Consider the following 24,917-nt stretch of genomic DNA (forward strand, 5'->3'; position numbering starts at 1 on the left):
CAAGCCCTGGGGAAACTAAGCCCGTGTTCCACAACTACTGAGCCCGTGTGCCTAGAGCCCGTGCTCTGCAACAAGAGAAGCCGCCGCGATGGGAAGCGCAGCCACTGCACCTGGAGAAAGCCCATGGGCGGCAACGAAGACCCAGTGCAGCCAAAGACAAACAAAATACAGTCTTAAAAAAAAAGAAGAAGAAAACAAACGCATAATTGTTAGAGATCTATAATTTGCAAAGAGACAGGGCGAATTCCCTGGTGGTCCAGTGGTTAGGGCTTTGCGTGCTCACTGCCCTGGGGCCCAGGGTTCATCCCTGGCTGGGAAACTAGGATCCCACAAGCTAGTTGACGAAGACATGAACAAAAGAAAACACGACAAAATGTGAAGAGGCAGGGGTTTTAGTGGACTAGGGAGAAGTGTCCTTACTCTCTAGTAATTTTTGAAATTGAAGATAAGGTTAGAGTCAAGCAATATGACTAGTATAAAGGAAAGAGGTTAAGATATCTTGTTATAAGATTTGAAATTACCAAAATGAGGCAAGAGAAATAAAAGGATCAATTAACTACAGAAAGGTCAACATGAGCTAGATTGGGAATTAAGCAAGTAAGAAGTGGTGGAGGTGTGGAGACATGGTCCTGTAACTGCTGTGTTGATGACGGTGTAACAGCTTTGGATGCTGTATGTGGCACTTGGGATCTTTAGCTGAGGCAAGTGAACTCTTAGTTCTCCAAGCAGGGATCAAACCCGGGTCCCCTGCATTGGGAACATGTAGTCTTAGCCACTGGACCAGCAGGGAAGTCCCTGTCAGTGCTTCTTCCTTCCTGCTGGCAGATAAGCGCTGTGTGGCAGAGACCCAGGTCCTTTTTGTTTAGACAGAGGCAGGATAAGCCAATTGTCTGCAGTCTGCAACAGGACCAGAGTGTGGGCCTGGGTCATGCCGGCTCCTGAGCAGGACAAGGTGCTGTCCAGCATTAAAGGGGAGCTGGACTCACGTTCCCAGGCTCTGGGTCCTAGGCAGTTGCTCATTAAATCCCTGAAGCACTCTTTGGAGGTAGTACTTGTGGCTCCAACAGCAGCTTCTGCTGCTGCTAAGTCACTTCAGTCGTGTCCGACTCTGTGTGACCCCATAGACGGCAGCCCACCAGGCTTCCCCGTCCCTGGGATTCTCCAGGCAAGAACACTGGAGTGGGCTAGTCCCCATCACATATCCGGGTGCTCAGCTTCATTTCCCAGGTGCCTTCAGTCAGTTTAGACCACATAGCTAGCTCTAGAACATTTATCTGTGAGCAGAAGTGATGTTTGCCCATTTGGGAGTGAGTCGGTTCAGAGCTGACGTGTCTTCTCCATCTCTTTTACCCCCACTGTGGATTCCAGCAGTGAAGCTCTGAAATGTAGGAGGGCTACTAGATACTCGTCAGATTTTGTGAGACAAAGGAACCTTGATCACATTCAGCCAAGGAGTCTGGTGGCTCAGATAGTAAAGAATCTGCCTGCAATGCAGGAGACGCAGGTTCAATCCCTGGGTCAGGAAGATCCCCTGGAGAAGGGAATGGCTATCCACTCCAGTATTCTTGCCTGCAGAATCTCATTGACAGAGGAGCCTGGCAGGCTAGCCCATGGGGTCACAGAGTCGGACATGACTGAGTGACAAAGAGGTCTGACTGTTAAGGCAGCTAAGGCAAATTGCCCTGATGCGTACATACGGTACTATTGTCATTTCTATTTATGGAGGCCAAGCTAGCTGCCCGTGGTCACACAGCTTGTTAAGTGGGCAGAGCTGGAATTCAAACCCAGACCTGACTTGCATGGCTGGTTTTTACTGATAGAGACTATACTTAACCTCATGACAGCCTGTCCCTAAGCACTGCTATCACATCTGGAATCTTATGAGAATGTTCAGCATGGACCAGGCAGAGGGGCAGTGGAAATAGCCAGGATAACTAATTAATAGTGAAATCCTGTTATTCTTGTTTGCACTGAGCAGTCACAACACTCAGGTTGCACTTCTGCCAGTTGATGGCTGTTCATGGTGAGCATTGTGCAATGAAGAAATGACCACAGCTCACCCACGATTGGCAGAGGGTTTCAACTGGGGACTAGAACCCTAGTTCTGTGGATTAGGGAGGAATTCCTGCCAATGTTGCTATTTCACTCTCAACTCTTACCTGCTCATTTCCCAGCTCACAAAGGCAGAGTTACACACTAGAAACTTCAGAGTTAAGACTTGGGCTCAAATCCCTGTGTGGCCACTTACTGGGTGTCTAACTTTAGGCAAGTCACTGTGCCTTTCTGAGTCTCAATTTCCTCATCTGTGAAATGGGGATAGTAATACTAATTCTTCATAGGATGGATTGAAGCATTGGAGGTAATGGACTTAGCACAGTCCCTGGCATGTGGAAGCCTGTTATCACATGGGGCAGGCTCTCTTTTTCCAGGTTAGGATCAGGGGGCTATCAGAAGAGAGGGAATCAGCATATAGATTTGAACCAAAATCACTCGTTTATTTATAAACAGGATACATACACATACACAGGTATCATTGGAATGTTTCGGGAACCTTGGAGCTGGGCTCCCTCCTGACTTGGCTTGGGCTCTCTAGAAAAAGGGCTTCTGATGTTTTCTTGCTGGAAAGCCTGTGGGTTCACTGGTTGGGCTTTCACTGCTTCTTCTCATGTCCGCAACTGCCTGTCCCAGTGGGCCGTGGGCAAAGGGCTGTGAGCTCAGTCATTCATGTCTAGGCCAAATTCTGGATACAACTCCTTGGTGGTGACACCTCGGATCACAGCTGGAAGGAAGGAAGGATGTCCAGTGAGCGAAGTGGGAGGGAGAATGGCCAAAGCCCTGGCCCACCCAGGACCTCCTCCTGCACTTTTTTCCTGCTCCCCTTGTTGGCCACATAATCTTCCTGCCATTCCTTCCAGGCTCCTCCACTATGGGCCCTGTCCACTCATTCCAAACTGGACTCACTGAACCCTCACCCACTTGGCAGAGGAAGCAAAGTTCCCCAAGAATCCTTTCTCCACACAGAACGACAAGAGTCACCAGCTGCAAATGTAAATCCACACTGACATTGTGTCTGACTAGCTGCGAGCCCCGGCCCATGTACATGTCTGACCACTATAAGATTTTTTTTTTTTTAATGTGGACCAGGTGCCACTAGTGGTAAAGAACCCACTTGCCAATGCAGGAGATGTAAGAGATACGGGTTCGATCTCTGGGTTGGGAAGATCCCCTGGAAGAGGGCATGGCAACCCACTCCAGTATTCTTGCCTAGAGAATCCTATGGACAGAGGAACCCGGAGGGCTTACAGTCACAAAGAGTCTGACGTGACTGAAGCAACTTAGCATAGCACACAGCACATTTTAAAAGTCTTTATTGAATCTGTTACAATATCGCTCCTGTTTTATGACCTGGAGGCATGTGGGATCTTAACTCCTCAGCCAGGGATCGAACCTGCACACCCTGCATGGGAAGGTGAAGTCCTAACCGCTGGACCGCCAGGGAAGCCTCTGCCCTTGCCATTTGGTGATGCCATTCCTCCAGCTTCCTCAAAGACTTGTCTCTCCTCCCACGGACAGGGGTCTGTCTCCTGAGAGGCCTTCCCTGACCACCTTCTCTCACCTAGTCTTCCCAGCAGCATCTGGGCCGCATCCTTGATGTCATTATACTCGTGGAGCTGGGAGATGTGGTCCTCCAGTTCATCTACACTGTAGCCTCTGGGGTGGGAAATGGGGAGAGAGAGAGAGAGAATCGTTAAGAAAGCTGATAAGGCTCCCAGCTTCAGAGGTAATAAGGCCCTTACTCACTAAGGGCCTACTGGGTGCTCAGCACTGGGAACACAGCAATGCCAAGACAGACCCTGCCCTCGTCTCACTCCTGTGCCCACTGTCTCACTCCTGGCAAATTCTCCCTGTATCCTTAGGGAGGGGTCTCCAGGCACATTGGTACTATGTAACTCTGGTCAGAGTTGAGGGATTCACAGATGGGCACATGAGTGGTTAGTCAAATCTGCTCAAGTGTGACACGGGTATTCAAAGGTTCCTTGATCTGTGCCCTTGGCTGGAGCAAGAAACGTGGGAAAACCCAGGAGGTATGGAAGAGCCAGTGTCCCCTTGGCACTGAAAACCCACTTTCAGAGGGAGGGCAGAGCCCACGTGTGGACAGAAGCAGAGGCAGAGACTATGGGTTCCAGACAGAGAGTGGGAGACCTATAGCTTTTCAGCTCCCAGTTCCCCTGGTCCTCCCGAGCCTGACCACACCTTACCTGAGACAGCTGCTGAGGCTGCTGGATGCCAACGGCACAGTCCTGTTTTTATGCTAAGCTAGGTTTCAGTTACCATTGCTGTTGTTCAGTCGCTAAGTCCTATCGGACTCTTTGAGACCCCATGGACTGCAGCACGCCAGGCTTCCCTGTCCTTCACCATCTCCCTGAGTTTGCTCAGACTTATGTCCATATTGAGTCAGTGATACTATCTAATCTCATCCTCTGCCACCCACTTCCCATCAGGAAGCTTGCACAAGCCTCTTATCCTCATCCATGAGTTACTGGGCACTAGTTAAAAGTTTTCTAGAGCTTCCCTGGTGGTCCAGTGATTAGGACTCAGTGCTTTCACTGCTATGGCCTGGGTTTAATCCCTGGTTGGGGAACTAAGATCCCACAAGCCACATGGTATGACCCCTGTCACCCACCCCCATACACACAAAAAAAGTTATTCTAAGCACACTGAGGAACCCAACGAGACTTACTCTGATAATAGCTGGGAGATCTCCTTGTCCAACATGTCCTTCTTCTCCTTGAGTTTCTGAATGTCAAGCTGTAGAGAATCCTCGCTGGCCCTGTCAGCCTGGCCAGGTTTGAGAGATGGCCGCTGAGTGGCACAAAAAGTCAGAAGCCAGACTGACCAATTATCTACAATTCAGAACCTCCACGTTGTCCCCCCAAAAGCCACTCCCTGCTTCAGGGTGGTAACAGACAACCCCTACCCAGAATAAGACTACATTTCCCAGCTTCCCTTGGAATTAGATGTGGTCCTATAACTAAGTTCTGGCAAGTGGAACTTAATCAGAAATAGTAGATTCTATGTCTGGGAACTGTCCTTCTGGGGAGAGGGTACACCTTTCTGTGGCCCTCTTCCTCCTGCCAGTGGAGGGATGATGGGAGTTGGACCGTGTCTTGGATGATAGAGGCAGGGGTCCCCGATGACTGTTTCAGCCACCATTATTCAGGGTTTCCTTTCACTTTCAGCCAAACCCAACTTTAACTAAAGGGCTCATCCTGGTTCCCAATCTGACCCTAGCGAATCCACTTCAGGTCTACCTCTTGGATTCTCCTCTCCAGTCTATGATAATAACCTCACTGGAGGATTTTCTTGGTGGGCCAGTGGCTAGGACTCCATGCTCCCAACACAGGGAACCCAGGTTTGATCCCTGGTCATGGAATTAGAACCCACATGCTGCAACTAAGACCTGGTACAGCCAAATAAATAAATATTAAAAAAAAAATCTAATTGGGTAACAAAATGCTTCCTTGGGGCTACAGTTCACCTTTGTCCTTTCTGCATCTAAAATCTGTGAAGGCAGGGCCTGATATGCTGCTAATCTTCAGGAAATGTTGGTTGGAGCCACACTGGGGTTTTTAACCAGTCAACAAATCATGAGTAAGTACTAGCTGCCAGGCACTGCCAAAGGCTGCAGGGGTTTAGCAATGGATAAGACATCAAGCCCAGCCCCCTGCCTTCATGGAACATAGAGCCTAGTCCCACACATACAACACCCAACAATGATGCTCTTCCTCCAGATATTTCCATGGAAAGCTGGGCTCACCAGTCACACTTCATCAGAAAGTGTGACTCCCCTTACCACCCCATCTAACCGCCTCACACACTACCCCTTGTCCTGATGTTTTCTAACATCTATCACCACCTGACACATTGTACATTTCATTAATAATATTATTTTCACTGATGGCCTTATACCCCTGGAGGGTGAACACCATGAGGGCAGGGACTCTGTTTTTTTCACAGCTGATGGCCCTGTGTCTACAATAGGACCTAGCACATAAGTAAGTCGCTTCAGTAGTGTCAGACTCTGTGACCCCATGGACTGTGGCCCGCCAGGCTCCTCTGTCCATGGAATTCTCCAGGCAAGAATACTGGAGTGGAAGAAAAAAAAAAAAAAAGGAATACTGGAGCGGGTGGCCATTCCCTTCTCCAAGGGATCTTCCCAACCCAGAAATCGAACCTGGGTCTCCAGCGTTGCAAGTGGATTCCTTACCATCTAAGCCACCAGGGAAGCCCCGACCTGGCACATAGAAAGCACTATTTCGAATGAATTCACCAAGTGAATGAATGAAGGAAAAACAACCAATTCACTACCTAGCAGTCTGGAAACTGTTTTGAAGTTGAAGTACAGTGCGCTAAGGGGGCACCTAACAGAGCAAGTGGCCCGAGCCTGAAGTGGAGCTGAGACTCCTCTGAGGAAGCTCAACTTTAAAGGCTGAGGAGGCATCAGTTTGGCAAAAAGCTGGAAAAAAGTATTCCACACAAGGGACAGCATATGCAAGTGCTGTAGGGCAGGAGAGAGCACCTGTGTTTGAGGGAATGAGAGTGGTTTCCACGTGGGTGGAATGGGTGAGGGAAGGAGGGTGGTGTGAAAAGAACAAAACCAGCCAACCACTTGTGGCGATGTCACGGAGGAGGAGAGACAGAGCCCCTTTGTAGGGTCTCGGGTAACCCTGACAAAGGACAGGAACGCTGTTTCTTCTCTGAAGCCTGGCGGGCAGGAGGAAAAGATGATGGGGAAGGACTGAGAAATGACCTGGAGTTTCTCTGTGGAATCAGGTCAGCTGGGGGGAAGACCCCGAGGAGGGCTGGGGGGTGGGTCAGCCGCTGTTAGGGAAGGAGGGAAGGGCTGGGAGCAGCATGCAGGGGGGAGGGCAGGGAGGGGGCACAGGCATACATACTCACAGAGGATCGGAAGGCCCCGCCGCAACTTTTGGAAAGTCCTGGTTGAATCCTGCAGAGGAAGCCGAGGGAAGAAGTCTGATTGGACCTAGAGGCCGCCTGGGGAGGAAAGGGGTACTGTGGGGGTGTGGAGAGGAGGAACAGCTGTGAACCCGGACTGGATCCGGTTGGGAAGGGGACAGAGAATGGTTCTGGGATCAGGGTAGGGATTCTCGAAAAAGGGGAGTTTCTGACAGGGAGGAGTGTTGGAGTGGATGGCGGGGCGGGGGGTGCGTCTATGGAGGTGATCTCTGAGGAGAGAAAGTCTCAGGCAGAGCTACAGGGGTGTCACGAAAAGGGACTGGGAAGAGATGTGCTTTCCCCCTGCTATCAGCTCCTTGCCCACCTCCTCAGCCCTGGCGTCCGGGGCCCCCGACTCGGGGGGCGCTGCAGAGAAGGAGGGTCCAGAGCGAGGACGGAAACGAGTCTCCTCAGGTCCGCCAGGTACTTGGAATCCTGTGACGGAGACTAGAAACGTCACAAAGCGTAGCTACGCACGCACTCCGCGAGAGCCGGCTCAGTCCTCTCCGCCGAGGTGGGCAGGACAGGCCGCTTATTCTGCGGCTGCGCTCTCAGTGTTTTTTTGTGACTCCACCCTCTCTTTCGGGCGAAGCGGCGGCTTTAGCCGTGCGTCTCCGCCCCGTATCTTTCCCACTACCCAATGGGGTTAGAGAACTGAGGCCACTCCGACACACCGCGGCCTCCTAGTACCGCCCCGGAGCCGCCCTCTCTGGGCTGAGTGGCACCGCGGCGCGGAGGCTGCCGGAAGCGATTCCGCAGAGGTTGACGGGATCGTGCTGATGTGGCCCCCCCTTCCCCCGCCCCGTCCCGGGATGTCGGAAGAAACCCGACAGAGCAAATTGGCTGCGGCCAAGAAAAAGGTAAAAACGTGCGGGCTCGCGGCTCCCTGACCCCTCCGAAGGCCGGGCCATGGCCAGAGTTTCTGTGCTGCCTCCAAGGCAACGGGGTGAGCCCCTCGGCGCCCCTTGGCGCCCCCCCCCCCGCCGCCAACAAAGTCTTCGCAGCCAGTCCCGCCCCCCGCTACCCCTCCGCCCCCCGGCTGCCCAGTCTCCGCCGCCTTCACTCGGCACCCCCAGGTGACTTTGGGCCGGTGACCCCCGGGGCTTCCCACACCAGGCTTGGCCTTCGTCTCCTGTCGCCCGGAACCGCACCTCCGCAGCTCCCTGGTCTCCCTAACTCCCGGACTCTGAAAACCTCGGTCCTGGCCTTTGCATTCCCCCCCCCCCCCACCAACCGCCCCCCGCCCCCCGACTCAACGCGGAGCGGCTACTCGGGCGTTGCTAGGGATCAGTGCCGTGTGGCTACGTCATAATGCCCCTTGGAACTGTCATTAGTGCCTAGGAAACTCGGTGTTAAATTTTACCACCCAGTTCCCACTGTGTTTTCACATCCTTTCCCGTCTCTCTGGGTCCCGGCACCAGCTTGAAAAAGGAGACTCGGGGGGATATGGGACCTAGATCGGACCTGGGTTTCAGGCTCCCTCACCTCTAGACTTGTACCCCCATCGTTTGATGTAAAAAGCCTACACTTCCCCCAGTGATCTCCAAACATTGACAGTATTTCTGGGTGGCCATGGGGAGAAGGTGTTTGGTTTAGCTTGGTTTTCTCCCAGGTCTCTATCCAGAGAGACTTTCACATTTTTAATCGGAAGTTTCTACTTCACATTCTAATTTTCCATGATTCTGAGACTAGTGGGCCCGTCACTCAGCATTCAGTGCTCCTCTGAGGAGCACATCCAGGGAAACTGAACTTCACAACGGGGAATCTTTCACAAATCATCACCTCAACGTGGGGCAGCCCAAGTGCCACAGGATAAATATGGGACTGATGGATCAGTTTTGCTTGATTTTCTTGAGAGAGAAAAAACCTTTTATACTAATATACGTAGGGATGACATTTGCGTAGATTTGTATGATTATAATGGACTTCTCTCTGAAATGTGTTTGGGTTGTCCTCATTCGGTTATGTTTCCAGAATCACTAGGGGTGTGTGTCTTCTCTACCTTCTGCCATCAGGATACATTGATGTAAAATTTTGAGAAGTACTGGTGTGCAGCTCTAATAGAGATGGAAGAAGGGACCCTGATGTCTGATCAAATGATTACATTTCCTCTGCTGCTGCTGATTTTGCCCCCTAGCAGCTGCTGATTGATGTTGTAATCCCAGAACTCAGAGTCAAAAGGCTGAGTTTAAATTCCGTTGTTGCCTTTCATTGCCACCTTTTGCTCCTAGCCACATTATCAGTCCATTTCAAGTCATTGAGGACGACAGCCCTTGTAGGGTTGTTGTGGCATTAAATTAGAAGGCAAAGAGTATTTTGTAAACTTTGTAAAGTAGGATGTGGATCCAGGGGGCGTATAGTTCTCATGAGCCTCACTGCTTTTCCTTTTTACAGTTAAGGGAGTATCAGCAGAAGAACAGCCCTGGTGTTCCTGCAGGAGCTAAGAAAAAAAGAAAGATCAAGAATGGCAGTAGCCCTGAGACAACCACTTCTGGTGATTGTCCATCACCTGAGGATGTGAGTCTTGCCTGACCGCCTTCCGGGGATGAGGCACTCAAGGGGCAACAATAGAGGGTAGTGGTTAAGATTGTGGAAGAAATGTCAGATATTGGCTAAGAAGTTTGGGTTTGAATTCTCCCTTTCTCTCTGCAAGGGATATGGTTTTAGGCAAATTGTTTAAGCTCGTTGGATCCCTGTTTCCACATTAGTAAAATTGGGGTAATACTGTCTTACACCAAGGAAGTTGAAATGAGATTGTCGTCGTTTTTATTATAATCCCCTAAAACAGGGCCTGGTGCAGAGTAGACTTTCAATAAAGAGTAGTTGCTAGTTGACTTAACTGCTCTGGTGATCTTCCCCAGCCTCATGGGGAAAGCCAGGCAGCTGCTTGCCCTCAGACTTTCCATTCAGAGGCCCCAGTAGAGCCCCAGAGTGTGGTGAGGAGAGGGCCTCAGGCAGTTGGATTAGGAGACCATCTGAGTTTTAAGACCATCTTTGCCACCAGCTTGCTGGGTGGCCCTGGGAAAATCACTTCCTCCCCTGGGCCTCAGTTTCCTCATCTGTAAAATGATACTGGTGGATCAGATTATTGCCTTTAAAGCTTATTTTTTAGCTGTAGCCCCTCTGCCGCCACTTCATTCAAGTGGACCCTGTTTCTGAAGTCTGGTTTTTAAAAGTCTAGGCCTGAGGGTCTAAGAAGCTATTAAGAGCTGCATTGTTCATCTGAGGAGCTACGTGACTGCATTGTTCAGGGGACTTCTCCATCTGTTTGTTTCCCTTGATTTCTGCCTTTGGCAAGGCAGCAAGTGGCTACTTGGAAAAATGACCCAGGCCTGTATTGATCCCTTCTGACCCCTTTCTCTCTTCTCCAGCATTCCGTTGCCCCAACCCGTGTCTTCTTCCTTCCTTGACTCTCTTGCCTCTCTAAGCCACTTTTCTCTTTTTCCCCTGCCCTTGTTTTTCCCTTTTCGCCTCCTGTAGATTCAGGACATTCTGGAGGTGCTGGTGTCCGACCTTAACCGCTCCAATGGGGTAGCGATCCCCCCATTGGACAAGTGGAAGGTGAGGCAGTGCCAAGACCCCCTCTCTGGCTTGCTCCCTCCCAGCTCTGCATGCCCTGAGGCGTCTTTGTTGTGGGGGAGACTTTGTCTCTGGCTTATTTTATGTTGCTGTCATTAACCCTCGGCCTGTTCACGTCTGCTGTTTCACCTGCTTGGTTGATTGGGTTCTTCCCCTTGCCTCCCCCCCCCAACCCTGCCCCCACCATCTTTTATCATCTTGGAGAAGGTGAGATGCTCCTTGGAGGTTAAAGGTAACTTGGGAATAGTTTTTGGAGCAGGTGTGTGGGATTAGGGCTCTTTGAGTGTTCAGTTTGAACGCCTGGTGGTGTTCTCAGACTAGGAGAGGTTAAATAAAACCATACCTTCAAATCTTGCCCCCTGGGCATCTGTCCCCAAAAGACCAGTAGACCACAAAGCAGTTTGTGATTTTTTTTTTTTTTTCAGTTCATCAGTTCCTTTTGGTTTGGCAGTAAGGAATGTAGGGTTAAGAGAAAAGGAGCTTACTTTATAATAGTTAGAAGGATTGAGGTTATTTTTTCAATGGAACTAACTGTAAGCGATGTGAGGTTCACCAAACACATGAGTGATCAGGACATTCTGCCCCTGTTCTCTTTTAAAAATCCACTGGACACAACTGTATTCAGTGGGACATTGAAAGCAGACAGCTAGTGCTAGGTGCTGGAGAAAACAGGTGAAAGAAGCAAGCCAGGATGTGGCAGCATTCCAAATGCTCAACTGAAGCAGAGGTTCATCCTAAATGGATTCCAGGCTGGAGAGAGTGGCATTCGAAGCTGGTTTGAGGATTAGAAGTGGGGAGCATTCATCCATTTTGCGAGTAGGGGACCCAGGCAGAGGATGTGGCCACAGGTAACGGCCAGGACTATGAGCTCACAGAGTATTTTCCAGAAAGAAGGGGAGTCTGGGATGCACCTGGACTAGGAGATGACCTCCTCCAGACATGATGTTGGCACTTCCTCCTTAATTAACTTCCTCGGGGAACATCTCCCAGGCCAGAGTAGAACTGGAAGGGGGCCAGGTCCTGCTGGAGATGGGCAGGGGGAGAGGGGTGGGGCCAGGGCCCTGGTGGCTGGGGTGAGAGAGTCTTCAGTCATCAGGACTGCTCACACCCAGTCACTCAGGTCTGTCCAGGTGCTGTGACTCATCTTGTTGGCTCTCAGAGGAGACACTGGGTGGCCCGGGGAGGGAACATGGGCCTCCAGGAGTCCCGAAGCCCTGGCCTGCATCCGTCTGCTCTCCTGGAAATGAAGACCCATAACCCCATGTTCCCTTCTTGTTTTATTTGTCATACTTTTTTTTTTTTTTTTGCTGCACTGCACAGCTTGTGGGATCTTAGTTCCCCAACCAGGGATTATTAAACCCATGTCCTTTGCATTGGAAGCATGGAGTCTTAACCACTGGACCACCAGGGAAGTTCCCTTTCTTGTTGTTTTAAAATCCTCTCTATATCAATAACTGTTTCCCACTTAAGTTTTCTATTCTAGTAAAAGAAAAAAAAAACACTAGGCCTGTGATTACAGTATCCTAGGCAGAGCTGATGACATTTCCAGAAATGAGAAATAATGGATAGAAAAAAGTGTGTTTTTTTTCTTTTTTAATGGAATGGGACATTTGAGGGGAGTGGACAATGTTTTTTGAAATTCCATACTTAGTTTTATGATTCAAAATTATGAAATAACTTGGTTGTTCACTAAATTGTCATATTCTGTATATTTCAGTCTTCAGACAAGTCCTTTTTTCCCCTTCTGAGCTCTCTTGTTTCTAATGCTAGGGATCCCTGAGCGCCAAGATGCCAGGAGGGACCTAGGGCTCCCCAGGGCCCATGGCTAAGAGTGTGCTCCCCCTGCCCCACCACTGAAGTCTCACTCCTCGCCAGCTGCCAAACCCCTACTCTTACCTATTAGATTCAGGAGTACAGGTTGGCAAGGCAACACCAGGTTCTGGAGTCAGAGGTCACAGTGAGGACAGTTACCATGCCGACAGTTTGATTCTTCTTCAGCTCCCCAGGCTCTGTGGCGCTTGCTCTAAGGCGGGCAGTAGATTTGAGTTTTCAGAGGCCAGGGCTGCGGCGTCCAGAGAGCAGGCTGCCTTTTCCCTCAGGAGAGGTGCAGCCTCTCCCTTCCAGATCCACCTTGGCTGGCCAGGCCTTGGCTGCCTGGCGCTCTTCCCTGGCCAAGCCTCAGCTAGTCAGTCCTCTGCAGTCTCACCTGTTGAATGGTAGCTCTCAGGAGCCAGCGGCTTGGACTCAGTGTCAGTCAGGCCTGAGCCTGGAGAGAGGCCCAGTGGGGCTCTGGTCAAGCAGGTGAATCCACGTGGGTGGGGGAAGAGGGGACTTCTCTGTGGCCCCTGGTCCTCAAACCCACAATTCTTCTCCAAGAGGCCAATAGTAGACGTCTTCTCTCTGGTTTCTCAGCTGTTTTTGGTTGGGTAGGTGTTTAGGAGCTAGGAACTTAGGGTGGGGTAGTGGCCACAGTTTTCTTTCCACCTGCAGGAGTAGGAGGAGCCTTCTTGTTTGACGGCTTCTTTCCCAAAAAAGGCATGACTCGGGGACACACCCAGTGGTTGGGAGGAGGGATGGAGGGAGAGCAAGAAGGAGGAGGCAGATGCTCTCTTCCTTTATCACCTCCTCGTTCTGCCCAGCAGGGTCCCGGGGGAGGGTCACTCTGGCACAGACTGACCCTCTGGAAAGGCAACGCCTGCTTCTCCCTGCCCCGGCACGCTTTCCTCTTACCTGCTGCGGCTGCCAGAGGGCAGCCTGGCCCTGCCTCTGACTGAGCTCCACAGAGGATGACACTCCATGTTCAGGAAGCAGGCCTCACTGCCCTTGCCCTGAGCCTCGGTCCAGAAGGCGGCAGAATGGCCCGAGTTCTAGGCGAGCCGCAGCCACACCCCCGCGTGGCTCCCAGCATGTGTGACTGTCACGACTGCTCAACACCGGTCCTGCCAGCTCTGCACCCCTGCACTCATGACAGCGAGGCGCTCTTTGCCCTGCATGGCCCCCTAACCCCCTGCTCTGTTCTGTGACAGGCGCCCAAAGACCGCGCCGCTCCTGTTACACCATCTGCTGATGACACCGTGTCACCTGGCGGTGTCCCTTCCCCCAGTGCTAGTCCCCCCCGTGTCACTAGCATGGCATCAACTCAGGTTTGTGCCTCTTCCCCCTTGGCCCGCTCTGTGTTCACCCCCTCCTGTTTCCCGGAGGACTGGACCTCCTGTGGACCCTCGTCCTTTTTTTCCAGGTATCTTGGCTCTGTGAGCCAGGTGCCCTTCCTGAGGACTGGGATGGGGGAGCCCAAAACCAGACTCCCCTTAAGCTTCAGGGAGGTGGAAAGTGGTCGGAATGAGCTTGGTGCCTGTAGGTGGTTCCTCCTAAAACTTGAATGACCAATTCCTGTGTTTCTTCCCAAACAGAACCATGATGCCGACAACCGTTCTGGTCCCATTGACGAAAGCACGTGAGTGTCTCCCACGGGGGCACCAGTCCCTAGGCCACTGCCCCGTGACCCCCCCTTTCCCATCGAGCCTCCTGCACCCCTGACTGCTGTGTTCATCCCCAGATCCTTTTCATCCACCGAGAGTCTGCGACAGCTGTCTCAGCAGCTCAACGGTCTTGTGTCCGAGGTACCCCGAAAACTGGAGCTCGGCATGGGTTAGAGTAGGAGGGAAAATATGATAGAAAGAAACTGAGGCAGAGACTCCCCAAAGGAAGGGAAGATCCTGGGACCGGGCAGCTTGGCTGGATAATGTTTAGCTGATCATTACTTCTCTGAGTCTCCTCTTTGAAGCCATGCAAATGAAGGGGTTGGACGATGAGATTGGTTACATCGTTTGATCCTGTAGATGAGAGCTGTTTGGGAGGGGAGGGACAAGGGGGAGCTAAGAACCAGGAGAAACTGGCGCAGGGAGGGATTAAGGGGCAGGAGGCAAGTTAGGCAGAAGAGGAAATGTTACCTCCAGCAAGATGCTGGAGGGGGTCAGAGAACATCTCCATGTGAGCCCTTTCGTCTCTCCTAGTCTTCGTCTTACATCAATGGGGAGGGCCTAGCATCTCCTGCTAATATAAAGAATCTGGAGGTAAGTGGGCCTGCACCTTGGCCCAGTGACCCTGCAGGCCAGCCCTGCCCCCCACCTCCTCCCATGGTGGGGGCTGGGTGCCCCACCCAGCTGAGACAGCCCAGACACCCCCCAACCCTAATGATTGCTCTCTCTACCTCTCCCTACCCCTCCTCCACCTCCTCCTCCTCTCTGCATGCGCCTCAGAGCCGGTACCAAGAACTATCAGTAGCCCTGGACTCCAGCAATCTAAAAAACAAACAACTCAGTAGCAAGATAGAGGAATTGGTAAGAGTCCGGTGTTGTCCCCTGATCCATGTTGCCAATATGGGGCTCCGGTCTCACCTTGGGGCTCTTGAAGAAAGGGGCTGGGGATCCCTGGTGCCAAGGGAGAAGGGGGTGCTGGGAGGCCTAGGTCTCAGCTGGAGGGACCCCGGAGCATGGCATGTGCAGCATGGCTCTCTCTGTGGCTGCCCTCTTTGCCTATTCTGTTCTCCAGACACCTCTGCTCGAGTCCTCCCCACCTTGCCATGGGTCTGTTGCCTGTAGGGGAGGCACTAGCTTGACTGGTGTGTTCCAGCCCTGACCCAGCCCCTGATTTGTTCCGACTTCGACCTTGGACAAGTCACCTCTCCTCCTTGGCCTTTAGTTTCCTGAGGAGGTAGAATCAGAGGGTGTCCAAGGTCCCTTTTAAGCCCCCAAAAAGGTTTCAAGGTCCTTTTCATTCATGTATCAGTGTTGTTAAGAACAGAACCTGGCCTGTGATGTGTTTGCTCAGCGAACATTCCTTGAGTGTGAGCTGGCAGAGGGTGGTCTTCACCTTCTCAGACTCCATTTCTAGAGGTTTATGTCATTGTCCCTTCAAGGGAATCAGATCCAGACCCTCGCTGCTGTGGCCATGAGCAAAACCTGCCAAGGCTCAAAGTCTCTTAGCTTGAGAAGCGTTCATTCGTTTGTGTCCCCGTGAACCCTCCCTTTCTAACCCCTTCCTGGCCCCTGCCTGCAGCCCCTCCTCCTTGGTCTGAGGATCGTGGGGAAGGAGGACAACCTCAGTCACCTTCCTTTGCCTCTCCCCACAGAAACAAGAGAACCAGGAAACTTTGGATCAACTGGAAAAAGTAATGTGATTTCTTTGTTTCTTCCATGGTTAATGGGGCTTCCCTGGTGGCTCAGTGGTAAAGAATCCACCTGCCAGTGCAGGAGATGAGGATTCAATCCCTGGGTCAGGAAGATCCCCTGGAGAAGGAGGTGGCAACCCACTCCATTGTTCTTGTCTGGGAAATCCCAGGGACAGAGGAAGCCTTTCGGGCTACAGTCCATGGGGTTGCAAAAGAGTCAGATACAACTTAGCGACTAAACAACCCATGGCTGATGGGTTTGGGGGAGGATTCAGATGTAGAGGACCATTCTCCTCTTGGCTGCTTACAGCCTGGAGGAATAGGGGGCTTCCCCCTTTGCCTCCTCGCCGGTCTTCCACTCCCAGGGCGCCGATTATCTGTTCTCATTGGTGGGCCTGTCCTGGGCCTGTGGTGGCATCCCTGGGCGGGGCACATGTCCTTTTCTCTTTCACTTTTGCGTCCTCCCAGTAAGAGTTGTTTCTTCTCTCTTTCTGCAGGAAAAGAAGGAATTTGAGCAGAAGCTCGCAAAGGAACAAGGGGCTCTGCGAGAGCAGCTGCAGGTGAGCAGACTCTTCCAGGGTCCCTTGTGGCCCCCAGGAAACATTGCTTTTCCACATTGTCAGCACTCGTTTGGCCTTTCTCCTAAAGGTCCACATTCAGACTATCGGGATTCTGGTGTCAGAGAAGACGGAGTTACAGACAGCTCTGGCTCACACCCAGCAGGCAGCCAGGCAGAAAGCAGGTGGGAATCTAGGCACCCTTTTACCCTTGGGCTGGCTAGGCCTTTGGTGGGATTCCTTCTCTGGACTTCCCCTCTCTGCTGTCATTTCAGGGGAGTCAGAGGATCTTGCTAACCGCCTGCAGTCTTCCAGGCAGCGCGTGGGAGAGCTGGAGCGGACGCTGTCTGCGGTCTCCACGCAGCAGAAGCAGGCCGACAGGGTGAGCCCAGCAGCCTGCCCATCCCCTGGAGGTCACGTGGATGGGTTGTGAGCCTAAAGGTCTCTCCGGCAGGATGGAATGACTGGCTGCCCAGACGGCAGCACTGTCCGTTTCTTGCTGCGTTAGAGTTGTGTGGTTGTGAAATGCGATCTGGACACGAGTTGGTTGCCATGGGCGAGTTGTGGGGAGGGGCTGGGGAGTGCCACCTAGAGTGAGCACTAGATGAGCCCAGACCCTGAGTGTCAGCCAGCCCTGCCTTTAACTGCATGGGTTCTGGCTCAGGTGCTGGGTGTTCAGGCTGTGAAGGTTCAGATCAGTATTTTTAGTCCATGACCACACTAAAAAGGGAGGAGTACATGTGTGTAATATATATGACATGTCGGAAAGGACTCATGTAAAACCCAAGGAAGGGACTTCCCTGGTGGTCCAGAGGCTGAGACTGTGTGCTCCCAGTGCAGGGGGGAACTAGATCCCACATGCTGCAATTAAGACCCAGTGCAGCCAAATAAATATTTTTAAAAAGCCCAAGGGAGAGGAATAGGGTGGCTTAGAGACCTGTCGCTTTTGTACCTTCTAAGTTTGGGGCTGTGAATGTCCCATCCATTCAAAAAATGAACAAAAGATTACAATGCATTTTAATCTATCCCTCGTGGTCATGCCCTAACCCCAGGGCCAAAAACAAGGTTGAAGAATCCCAGGTCTAAGTGATTTTAGGCAGCTCCTTAATCTCTAATATTCCTCATTCACTGATAAAATGGAGATAGCAGCTGCCTCCACGGTGATTGTGAGTTGGGAATGTTGGCTAAGAAAGTGTTCAGAAAAGGTTCAGAGGTGATGCTGCTAACAGTGAAAACGGTGGCCGGCCCAGAGTCAGACCGCCCCACCTTCCTCTTCCAACCTTCCCGAGTCCTTACTAAAACCAAAGGAGAGCATGAGCTTGGATGAGCTTTGAAAAAACGTAAAGGCCTCACACCAGGTGAGGACGTGTTGCTGGGAGCCGTTCTGTTGCTGTTGCTGGGCTGCATTTTCCGCCTGCCTTCTCCTGACCTCGCCTTTCTGTGTTCGCAGTACAACAAAGAATTAACCAGAGAGCGAGATGCCCTCAAGCTGGAATTATACAAGAACAAGTAGGATGGGGGGTGATGGGGGGGACTGGGAAGTGGGGGAGATCCAAGGGAGTCGGGTGAGAAAGAGGGTACATGTTTGGACGTGTGCAGAGCCAGGCTGTCAGCCAGCCGTGCCCCTAAACCCCTGCTGTGGCCTCAGGCAGCTCGTGTCTTCTCTCTGGGCTGCCTCTTGAGACTCCTGGTGCTGGGGTCCCTTCCAAAGTGACTTTTATGGCAGGAGTAGTGGGTGGATCATGGGAGCGTTCCTCTCTGTTCAGCACTCACACCTCCCTCTGGCCGCAGTAAGAACAACGAGGACCTGAAGCAGCAAAACTCAGAGCTGGAGGAGAAGCTGCGGCTCCTGGCGATAGAGAAGTCAGCCATGCAGCTGGGCATGGAGGATCTGCAGAAGAAGCTGGAGATGTCGGAGCTGCTGCTGCAGCAGGTAGGGCTGAAGCCCTGGGGTGTGCAGGCCCCACCTGGCAGGGCCAGGTCCTCTCAGGGTCACTGTGGTGCCCTCCGACCAGGAACCAGAAAGTTTGGATCCTTGTTCTGGTTCTGCCATAGACTTCTCTAGAGACAAGAGAAAAACTAGGACCTTGCCCAGATCTCAGGAATGTGATACGGCTTATTTATTTATATATATATATTTAAAGCATCCTAGTTGAAAACCGTTGTTTTATGGATGATGTTGGGTTGGCCAAGTAGGTCCTTTGAGTTTTTCCATAATATTGCATGGAAAAACCTGAACAAACTTTTTGACCAAACCAATAGTTGTAAGGCCAGCCCGTGAGTTTCTGCTTCCTTCCTCTCGGATGCCAAGCCTCCAGGTAGACAGTGCCCAGGTCAGTTTCTTCTTCATTGTTTTGGCATGCCCAGCAAATTTCTGCCTTCGTGCCACCTGTAAGGGTATGGTTAAAGTATGCCATGTTCATATATTGGAGTACTATGTAACCATTATAAAAACTTAAAGTTATCTTGTTTTCAGCAAAGTGAAATTAAGTTGCAGAACCATATATGATACTATCCCTGGTACTATGCATCAATGAAGCATGTTTGCATACCTGTGGAAAAGGGTCAAGAAGGATACACACTGGATTGGGGAGGTTGGGAGAACTTTGAACACTTACTATCAGAATTGTTCACGTTGAGTATTTAGTGAAAATAAAGCTTGTAGACATGGTACTAACAATATTAAGGATAACCCTGAGTTGTACGTTGACCCTTTGGGGGTGGGCATTGCGTGGATCAGCCCGGGCCCCCTGATCTAACCTCGTTTTTCACCATCCAGTTTTCTAGTCAACCTGCCCCTGATAGCAGCCAGCAGTTACAGCAGGCCCTGGAGGAGAGGGCACAGCTGGAGACCCACGTGGAGCAGGTGAGGCTTTACAGAGGGAGGGGTACAGGAGACCCCAGGTGATCAGGAGCAGGTGAGGCCCCCCCCGTGACAGCCCCTGCTAACTTCTGCGCCCCTCTCACAGCTGAAGGATTCGCTGAAGCAGCTGCAGGCAGAGAGAGACCAGTATGTGACAAACCTGAAGGAGGAGAGTGCCATGTGGCAGCAGAAGATGCAGCAGGTGCTGGACCAGGTGAGGCGTGACCTTCGATCCCCCTGCCCCCTCCACCTTGGATAGGTCACTTGGTCTTCCTGGGCATCATGTCATTTGCTGTGCATAGCTGGAGGTGGACGTGTGTATCTGGAGGTGGGGGTGGACAGGGGTACGGTCACCCAGCCCGTACTTGACCTCTCCTTCCATGTGCGCCCCTGCCCCCACCTTGGTGCTTTGAGCAGATGAGCAAGTTGAAGGAAGAAAAGGAGCGCAGTGTGTGTCAGGCTCAGGAGCTGGAGACCAGCTTGGCCGAACTGAGGAACCAGATCGGTGAGCTGGGCCCCAGGGACCTGGGGATGGAGGCCGGTGTTGGGGCTGGTGAGGGTGGCCGAGATTGGAGGTGGGTGGATGGAAGGGCATCATGGCCCAAGGAAAGAGGTCCATACCAGCAGTTGGCAAGGCTTGCAACTTCTCTGAGCCTCAGTGTCCCCATCTGCAAAAAAAGGGGTGAAGTGTGCCCACTGTGGTCTGAAGCATAAAGAGCTCTGAACGTGTCTTGAAAGATTGAGCCAGGAATCCAAGATTGGGTGCAAGGAGGCCAAGTTAGGAGCTGTGGACCCCGAAGAGGGTGCTTTCGACGCGGCCCAGCCAGGAGACCCTGATGGTGTGCTCCCTTCCTCAGCTGCGCCCCCGCCCCAGGAGCCCCTGGCAGGGCCCTCGGAGGCAGAACAGTGGCTGCAGGCAGAGACTGAGCGGCTCCAGAAGGAACTAGAGAACCTGGCTGGGCAGCTGCAGTCGCAGGTTAAGGACAACGAAAGTCTGAGTCACCTGAATCAGGAGCAGGAGCAGCGGCTGCTGGAGCTGGAGAGAGAGGCCGAGTGCTGGGGGGAGCAGGCAGAGGAGCGCAAGCAGATTCTGGAGAGCATGCAGAGCGACCGCACCACCATCAGCCGCGCGCTCTCCCAGAACCGCGAGCTCAAGGAGCAGCTGGCCGAGCTGCAGAATGGATTCGTCAGGCTGGTGCGCAGCCCCGCCTGCCCAGCCCACTCTCCTCCCTGGCTAAGCCCTTTGGGGGTGGGGTGAGACACTTAACCCCTCTGGCAGCCTTGGTTTTCCCACCTGTAAAATGGGTGATATGGACCTTTCAAGACTGGTGCCCACAAAGGCACCCTGGGAGCCAGAAAGCCCCACTTGGAGGGATGTGGGAGGGTGTGGAGGTGGGTGGACTTCCCTACCTGGCTCCACACTTCCTTGAGCTGTGGGAGCTGGACACCAGGTTTTGGAGTCTCCAGCTGCATTGGGTGGCCACTCACTGCCCCTCTCTATGCAGTCCAATGAGAACATGGAGATTACCAGTGCGCTACAGTCCGAGCAGCACCTCAAGAAGGAGCTGGCCAAGAAGCTGGGCCAGCTGCAGGAGAAGCTGGGGGAGCTGAAGGAGACGGTAACCCCTGCCCCCAAAGGAAGGGCTAGGAGACAGGCACCCCCCCAGGCAGGGAGGTGGGGGGCAGCCAGAACAGGTGACCCTGGGGTCCTTCAGAGCCTGTGACTGATACCTCCTGGCCTCTGACTTTCAGAGCTGGGTAGCCCTATGCCATAGATCCGTGTCCCTGCTAGAGGCATCAAACCCGTAGTTAGAGAAAAGAGACATACGGTGGCTAGCTCCTTAGGCTCAGCCCTGAATTCCAACCTTGCATCTCTAAGGCTCAGTTTCCTTGTATTAAAAGGAAGTTAGTATTTTTCTCCTAGAAGCATTGGGGATTAAAGGAGAATCCTGCAGGGGAAGCCGCAGGCATTCAAGTGTGGACCTCACAGCTGTTGGCCGGAAAAGCTGTTCTGCTTTTCCACTCATCCATAGCCTCGAGTTAGGATAGAAAGACGCTTGCTATGAGGGGTGAGGCTGGGTGAAGGCGGCACGGGGCTCTGGATGAGGAAGCCGGGACCCGGGCAACCGGCAAAGCCCTGTGCAGTGTCCGTCTCCGGCTGAGGGGTCTGTGCCCGGCCTCCCCGGCCCAGGGGCTCAGACTGTGGAAGCAAGCCACCCCCTGCCCTCAGCCCCCAGGGTCATCACCCCGCCCCTGCCCTCACCCCCCGGGGTCTGCCCGCAGGTGGAGGTGAAGCGCCAGGAGGTTCAAGATCTGCAGCAGCAGCGGGACGAGTACCTGAACCACCTGCAGCATTACGTGGCCGCCTGCCAGCTGCATGTGGCCGCCTACCAGCAGCTGGCCTTGGAGAAGGAGGCGCTGCACAAGCAGATGCTACTGCAGACCCAGCTCATGGACCGGCTGCAGCACGAGGAAGTCCAGGGCAAGGTGGCGATGGAGGTGGCCCGCCAGGAGTTACAGGAGACCCAGGTGAGGGCGTCGGGACGCTGGGCCCCTGAGAGGGAAGGCCTGCGGCCTGTGTCCCTCCTCACTCTCTTCCCTGGCCCCTTAGGAGCGCCTGGAAGCTGCCAACCAGCAGAACCAGCAGCTTCAGGCCCAGCTGACTATCATGGCTGTGCCTGGGGAAGGTCAGTGGGGAGGCCTGGAGGGAGGACACTGGCCTGAGGAGCAGGGGGACGTCTGGCAGCATGGCACCGAGTTGTTTTTCAGCCCTGAGTTAGATGAGGCCATGGGGACGGTGGGTCCTCTTCCCCCGGCCACTGGCTAGCCCAGGGCTGCAGAGTGAGGTTGGGGGCAGAGCTGGGCTCTGAGCTTTCTTCCAGGCCTGCTCCGCCTCCGTGGTTGGGGGGGTCTGAAGACCCCCTGTCTGTCCCCAACAGGAGACGGACTGGACAGTGAGGAGCAGGATGAGGAGGCTCCAAGGCCTAAGCTGAGTGTGCCGGAGGAGCTGGAGAGCCGAGAGGCCCTGGTGAGCGGACCTCCCCACTCCTCGCCTGTCTCACTCCCCCCACCGCCACCCTACCCCACCCCCAGCGGTTCCTCTCAGACACTCTTCTTTGCGGTTTCTTCCCTCCATCTCTGGTCGTCCCCCAACCTCCCCTGGGAGCCGTGGTCAGCCAGCGTGTCATCCTCCAACCACAGGCGTGCGCCCCGAGACCCTGAGAAGAGGCATGTCTCTCTGCCTGCCCGCCCACCCCTCTCTGGTCCTGTGTGTCTGCCACAAAAGCACGTGTGCCCGCTACAAAAGCACGTGTGCCCTCTCCCCCGCAGGTGGAATTTTTCCACTCGGCCTTGGCCAGTGCTGAGGATGAGCAGGCCCGGCTACGCGGGCAGTTGAAGGAGCAGAAGCTACGCTGCCAGCGCCTCTGTAACCTGGCAGCCGCAGCCCAGGACGGGGTGGAAAAGGAGGCCCCCGCCCCCAGGACTGGGGGAGACAGTGTGCCCGCGGAGGCGCACCAGGCCCTCCAAGTGGCCATGGACAAGCTGCAGGTGCGTGAGCTGCCCCCCAGTGGGGTCCAGGAAGGGTGGGGGCCCCTGTGGGCAGGTCGCTGCTGAGCCCTGACCCTGCCCTCTGGCCTTAGGGCCGCTTTACGGAGCTCATGCAGGAGAAAGTAGATCTGAAGGAGCGGGTGGAGGAGCTGGAGCATCGCTGTATCCAGCTATCTGGAGAGACGGACACTATTGGTGAGTGGGGAGGCGGGGCCCGGGGCGGGGGGCTGGATGCGGGCAGCACCACATTGCCTCTGAGCCACGTCTGCCCTCCCCACCTCCTGCAGGAGAATATATCGCCCTCTATCAGAGTCAGAGGGCCGTACTGAAAGCCCGCCATCAGGAGAAGGAAGAGTACATTAGCCGGCTGGCTCAGGACAAGGAGGAGATGAAGGTAGGGGTCCTTCTGCCCGTCTCTACAGGCCGGGGTGGGGTGCGGCGGGGCTGCTGAGTACTTCTCCCTCCAGGTGAAGCTGTTGGAGCTCCAGGAACTGGTTTTATGCCTGGTGGGTGAACGAAATGAATGGTATGGCAAATTCCTGGCTGCCCAGAAACCTGCTGGTGAGCCCACTACAGCACCCCACACCTGCCAGGAGCCCAGCACTGCTGACAATGAGGGTGGTGAGTAGTAGCACCCTTGGGGTACTGGTGGGCAGGCAGGGGTGAGCTGGCACACCACTCTAAGCTCTGCTGCCCTCTCTCCCCAAAGGCCTCCAGGAGGTGAGCCTCGCCGACAGCGTGGAGCCCCCCCAGGGGGCCCTGCAGGGCCAGACCCCCCCTGAAAACCCCACCGCGCAGCAGATCATGCAGCTGCTGCGTGAGATCCAGAACCCCCAGGAGCACCCAGGCTTGGGCAGCAACGCTTGCATCCCCTTCTTCTACCGAGCTGACGACAATGACGAAGTGAAGATCATGGTGATCTAGTGGCCTGACACCGGCAGGCAGAGACCACAGACATGGGGCCGGGGGCTTTGCCCCCACCTGTCCCTGCCTCCTTGTCCCTCTTTCCTCCCCCCCCCCCCCATCCCTAGACTAGCACGCTGAAACCCTTGAAGAAAGGGGTATAAGCCCCCCGTCAAATGAGGGGAAACAAACAGGTGCAGGCCCCTTGCCATCTTGGCCAGGGCTGTGTCTTGATATCTGGACTGCTACTAGTTCCAGAGAGAAACAAAGAGCCAGAGGCTCAATTAAAGGCAGTTTATTTAAGAGGCGGGCCTTCTTGGGGAGCAGGGGCTCCCTGGTGGCTTCCTCACCCCTACCAAGCAGTCCTTTCAGAGGGGCTCATGCATCCTCTATTCAGAGGCACTTTGGGGCCAAGTGCCCCCTCCTTGCCCAGCTTGACAACTGGGCAGCACTCTCACAGGCCTTGGGACAGTTGGGCAAATTGAGGCCAAGCAAGAACATAAGCTGGTGGCGGAGTGGGCTCCCTCCCCAGTGTTTATACTGTAACTCTGTAACATTTTGTATATTCTGGAGGTAGGGCAGCGCCCCTGTATCTCAGCAGAGGTTGGAGCTGGTGAATGGGGAGGAACTTCTATTAAATATTTGGGGCTGGGGAAACTTATTTATTAATAGTATAGGGTAGAGAGAGAAGGTGGAGGCGGGGACGGGTTTGTGCCCGGGTGATTCGACTCCTATTTCGTTTCACTTTTTATTTCTGAATAAATGAATTTAGCCATACTGCTTGTCCTGGTGTGTGCCTTTTTTCTGTCTCTGGGTCCTGGGGTCTGTGCCATGAGCACTGAACAGGGAGCAGGTCCTGCCAACAGAGGGCAGGCTTCTAGTTGTGCCAATCTCCAGGGTGTCTGGGCACATCCAGTGGGGCTGTTAGAGATTTTTTGAGGCCTGTCACCCACTGCTGCCTGGTGAAGCCTGGGGGACCCCAGGGGAACTCCAAAGGGGCTCTCAGGGGCCATCCTGCCTTAATAGCGGAGTGACTCGAAGTTGGATCTGATCTCAGGGAGGGAAAGCAGAGTGCCGCAGCACCAAGTGCTGACTTCCAGCTCAAGTGTCCATTCCATCACCCTGTCCCTCCACAGTGCCTGGCTGGGCCGTGCCTCTCCCCCTGGGCCCCCTGGTGGCCAGCGCAGGGTTCGCAGGATCAGCTGACGCCAAGTGCTTTCCCAGTAGGCTTCGGAAAGGATGGGGCTTTCCCTGCCCCACAACATCTTAAAGCATCGTA

The 24,917-nt window shown here is 53.6% G+C and overlaps 2 protein-coding genes across 9 annotated transcripts; one reads left to right on the forward strand and one right to left on the reverse strand.

Moving 5' to 3' along the window:
- Positions 1-2,470: 2,470 nt before the first annotated feature.
- On the reverse strand, positions 2,471-7,486 carry SWI5 (SWI5 homologous recombination repair protein; the record flags this gene model as incomplete). The annotated part of the gene is made up of 5 exons (XM_069581903.1): positions 2,471-2,779; positions 3,617-3,711; positions 4,742-4,863; positions 6,961-7,056; positions 7,343-7,486. Coding segments are annotated over 5 exons (522 nt in total), but the record flags the coding sequence as incomplete, so codon positions are not given.
- A 32-nt stretch (positions 7,487-7,518) lies between these two features.
- Positions 7,519-24,415, forward strand: GOLGA2 (golgin A2). 8 transcript variants are annotated; one of them, XM_069580077.1, is made up of 27 exons: positions 7,715-7,877; positions 9,412-9,534; positions 10,498-10,578; positions 13,623-13,739; positions 14,007-14,050; positions 14,153-14,216; positions 14,610-14,669; positions 14,856-14,936; positions 15,728-15,766; positions 16,264-16,326; positions 16,415-16,508; positions 16,599-16,705; positions 17,774-17,832; positions 18,115-18,256; positions 19,103-19,189; positions 19,293-19,400; positions 19,604-19,691; positions 20,044-20,381; positions 20,692-20,805; positions 21,470-21,715; positions 21,798-21,873; positions 22,126-22,214; positions 22,517-22,735; positions 22,828-22,930; positions 23,023-23,129; positions 23,203-23,356; positions 23,445-24,415. In XM_069580077.1, the coding sequence occupies exons 1-27, from the start codon at positions 7,797-7,799 to the stop codon at positions 23,657-23,659; spliced, it is 3,099 nt and encodes a 1,032-aa protein (XP_069436178.1). In that variant the 5' UTR covers positions 7,715-7,796; the 3' UTR covers positions 23,660-24,415. The 8 variants fall into 8 exon arrangements, with proteins under 8 accessions (XP_069436179.1, XP_069436178.1, XP_069436180.1 ...); XM_069580078.1 differs by lacking the exon at positions 10,498-10,578 and having other exon boundaries at positions 7,519-7,877; XM_069580079.1 differs by lacking the exon at positions 14,856-14,936.
- The last annotated feature ends 502 nt before the right edge of the window (positions 24,416-24,917 follow it).

This window comes from Ovis canadensis, chromosome 3 (assembly GCF_042477335.2).
Source record: "Ovis canadensis isolate MfBH-ARS-UI-01 breed Bighorn chromosome 3, ARS-UI_OviCan_v2, whole genome shotgun sequence".
Lineage (NCBI taxonomy): Eukaryota > Metazoa > Chordata > Mammalia > Artiodactyla > Bovidae > Ovis > Ovis canadensis.

Coding starts and splice junctions, on each gene's coding strand:
- GOLGA2 (XM_069580077.1), top strand. CDS start 7,797: ATGTGGCCCCCCCTTCCCCCGCCCCGTCCCGGGATGTCGGAAGAAACC. Junction 9,535..10,497: donor ATTGTCCATCACCTGAGGAT/GTGAGTCTTGCC, acceptor CGCCTCCTGTAG/ATTCAGGACATTCTGGAGGT. Junction 19,692..20,043: donor CGAACTGAGGAACCAGATCG/GTGAGCTGGGCC, acceptor TCCCTTCCTCAG/CTGCGCCCCCGCCCCAGGAG.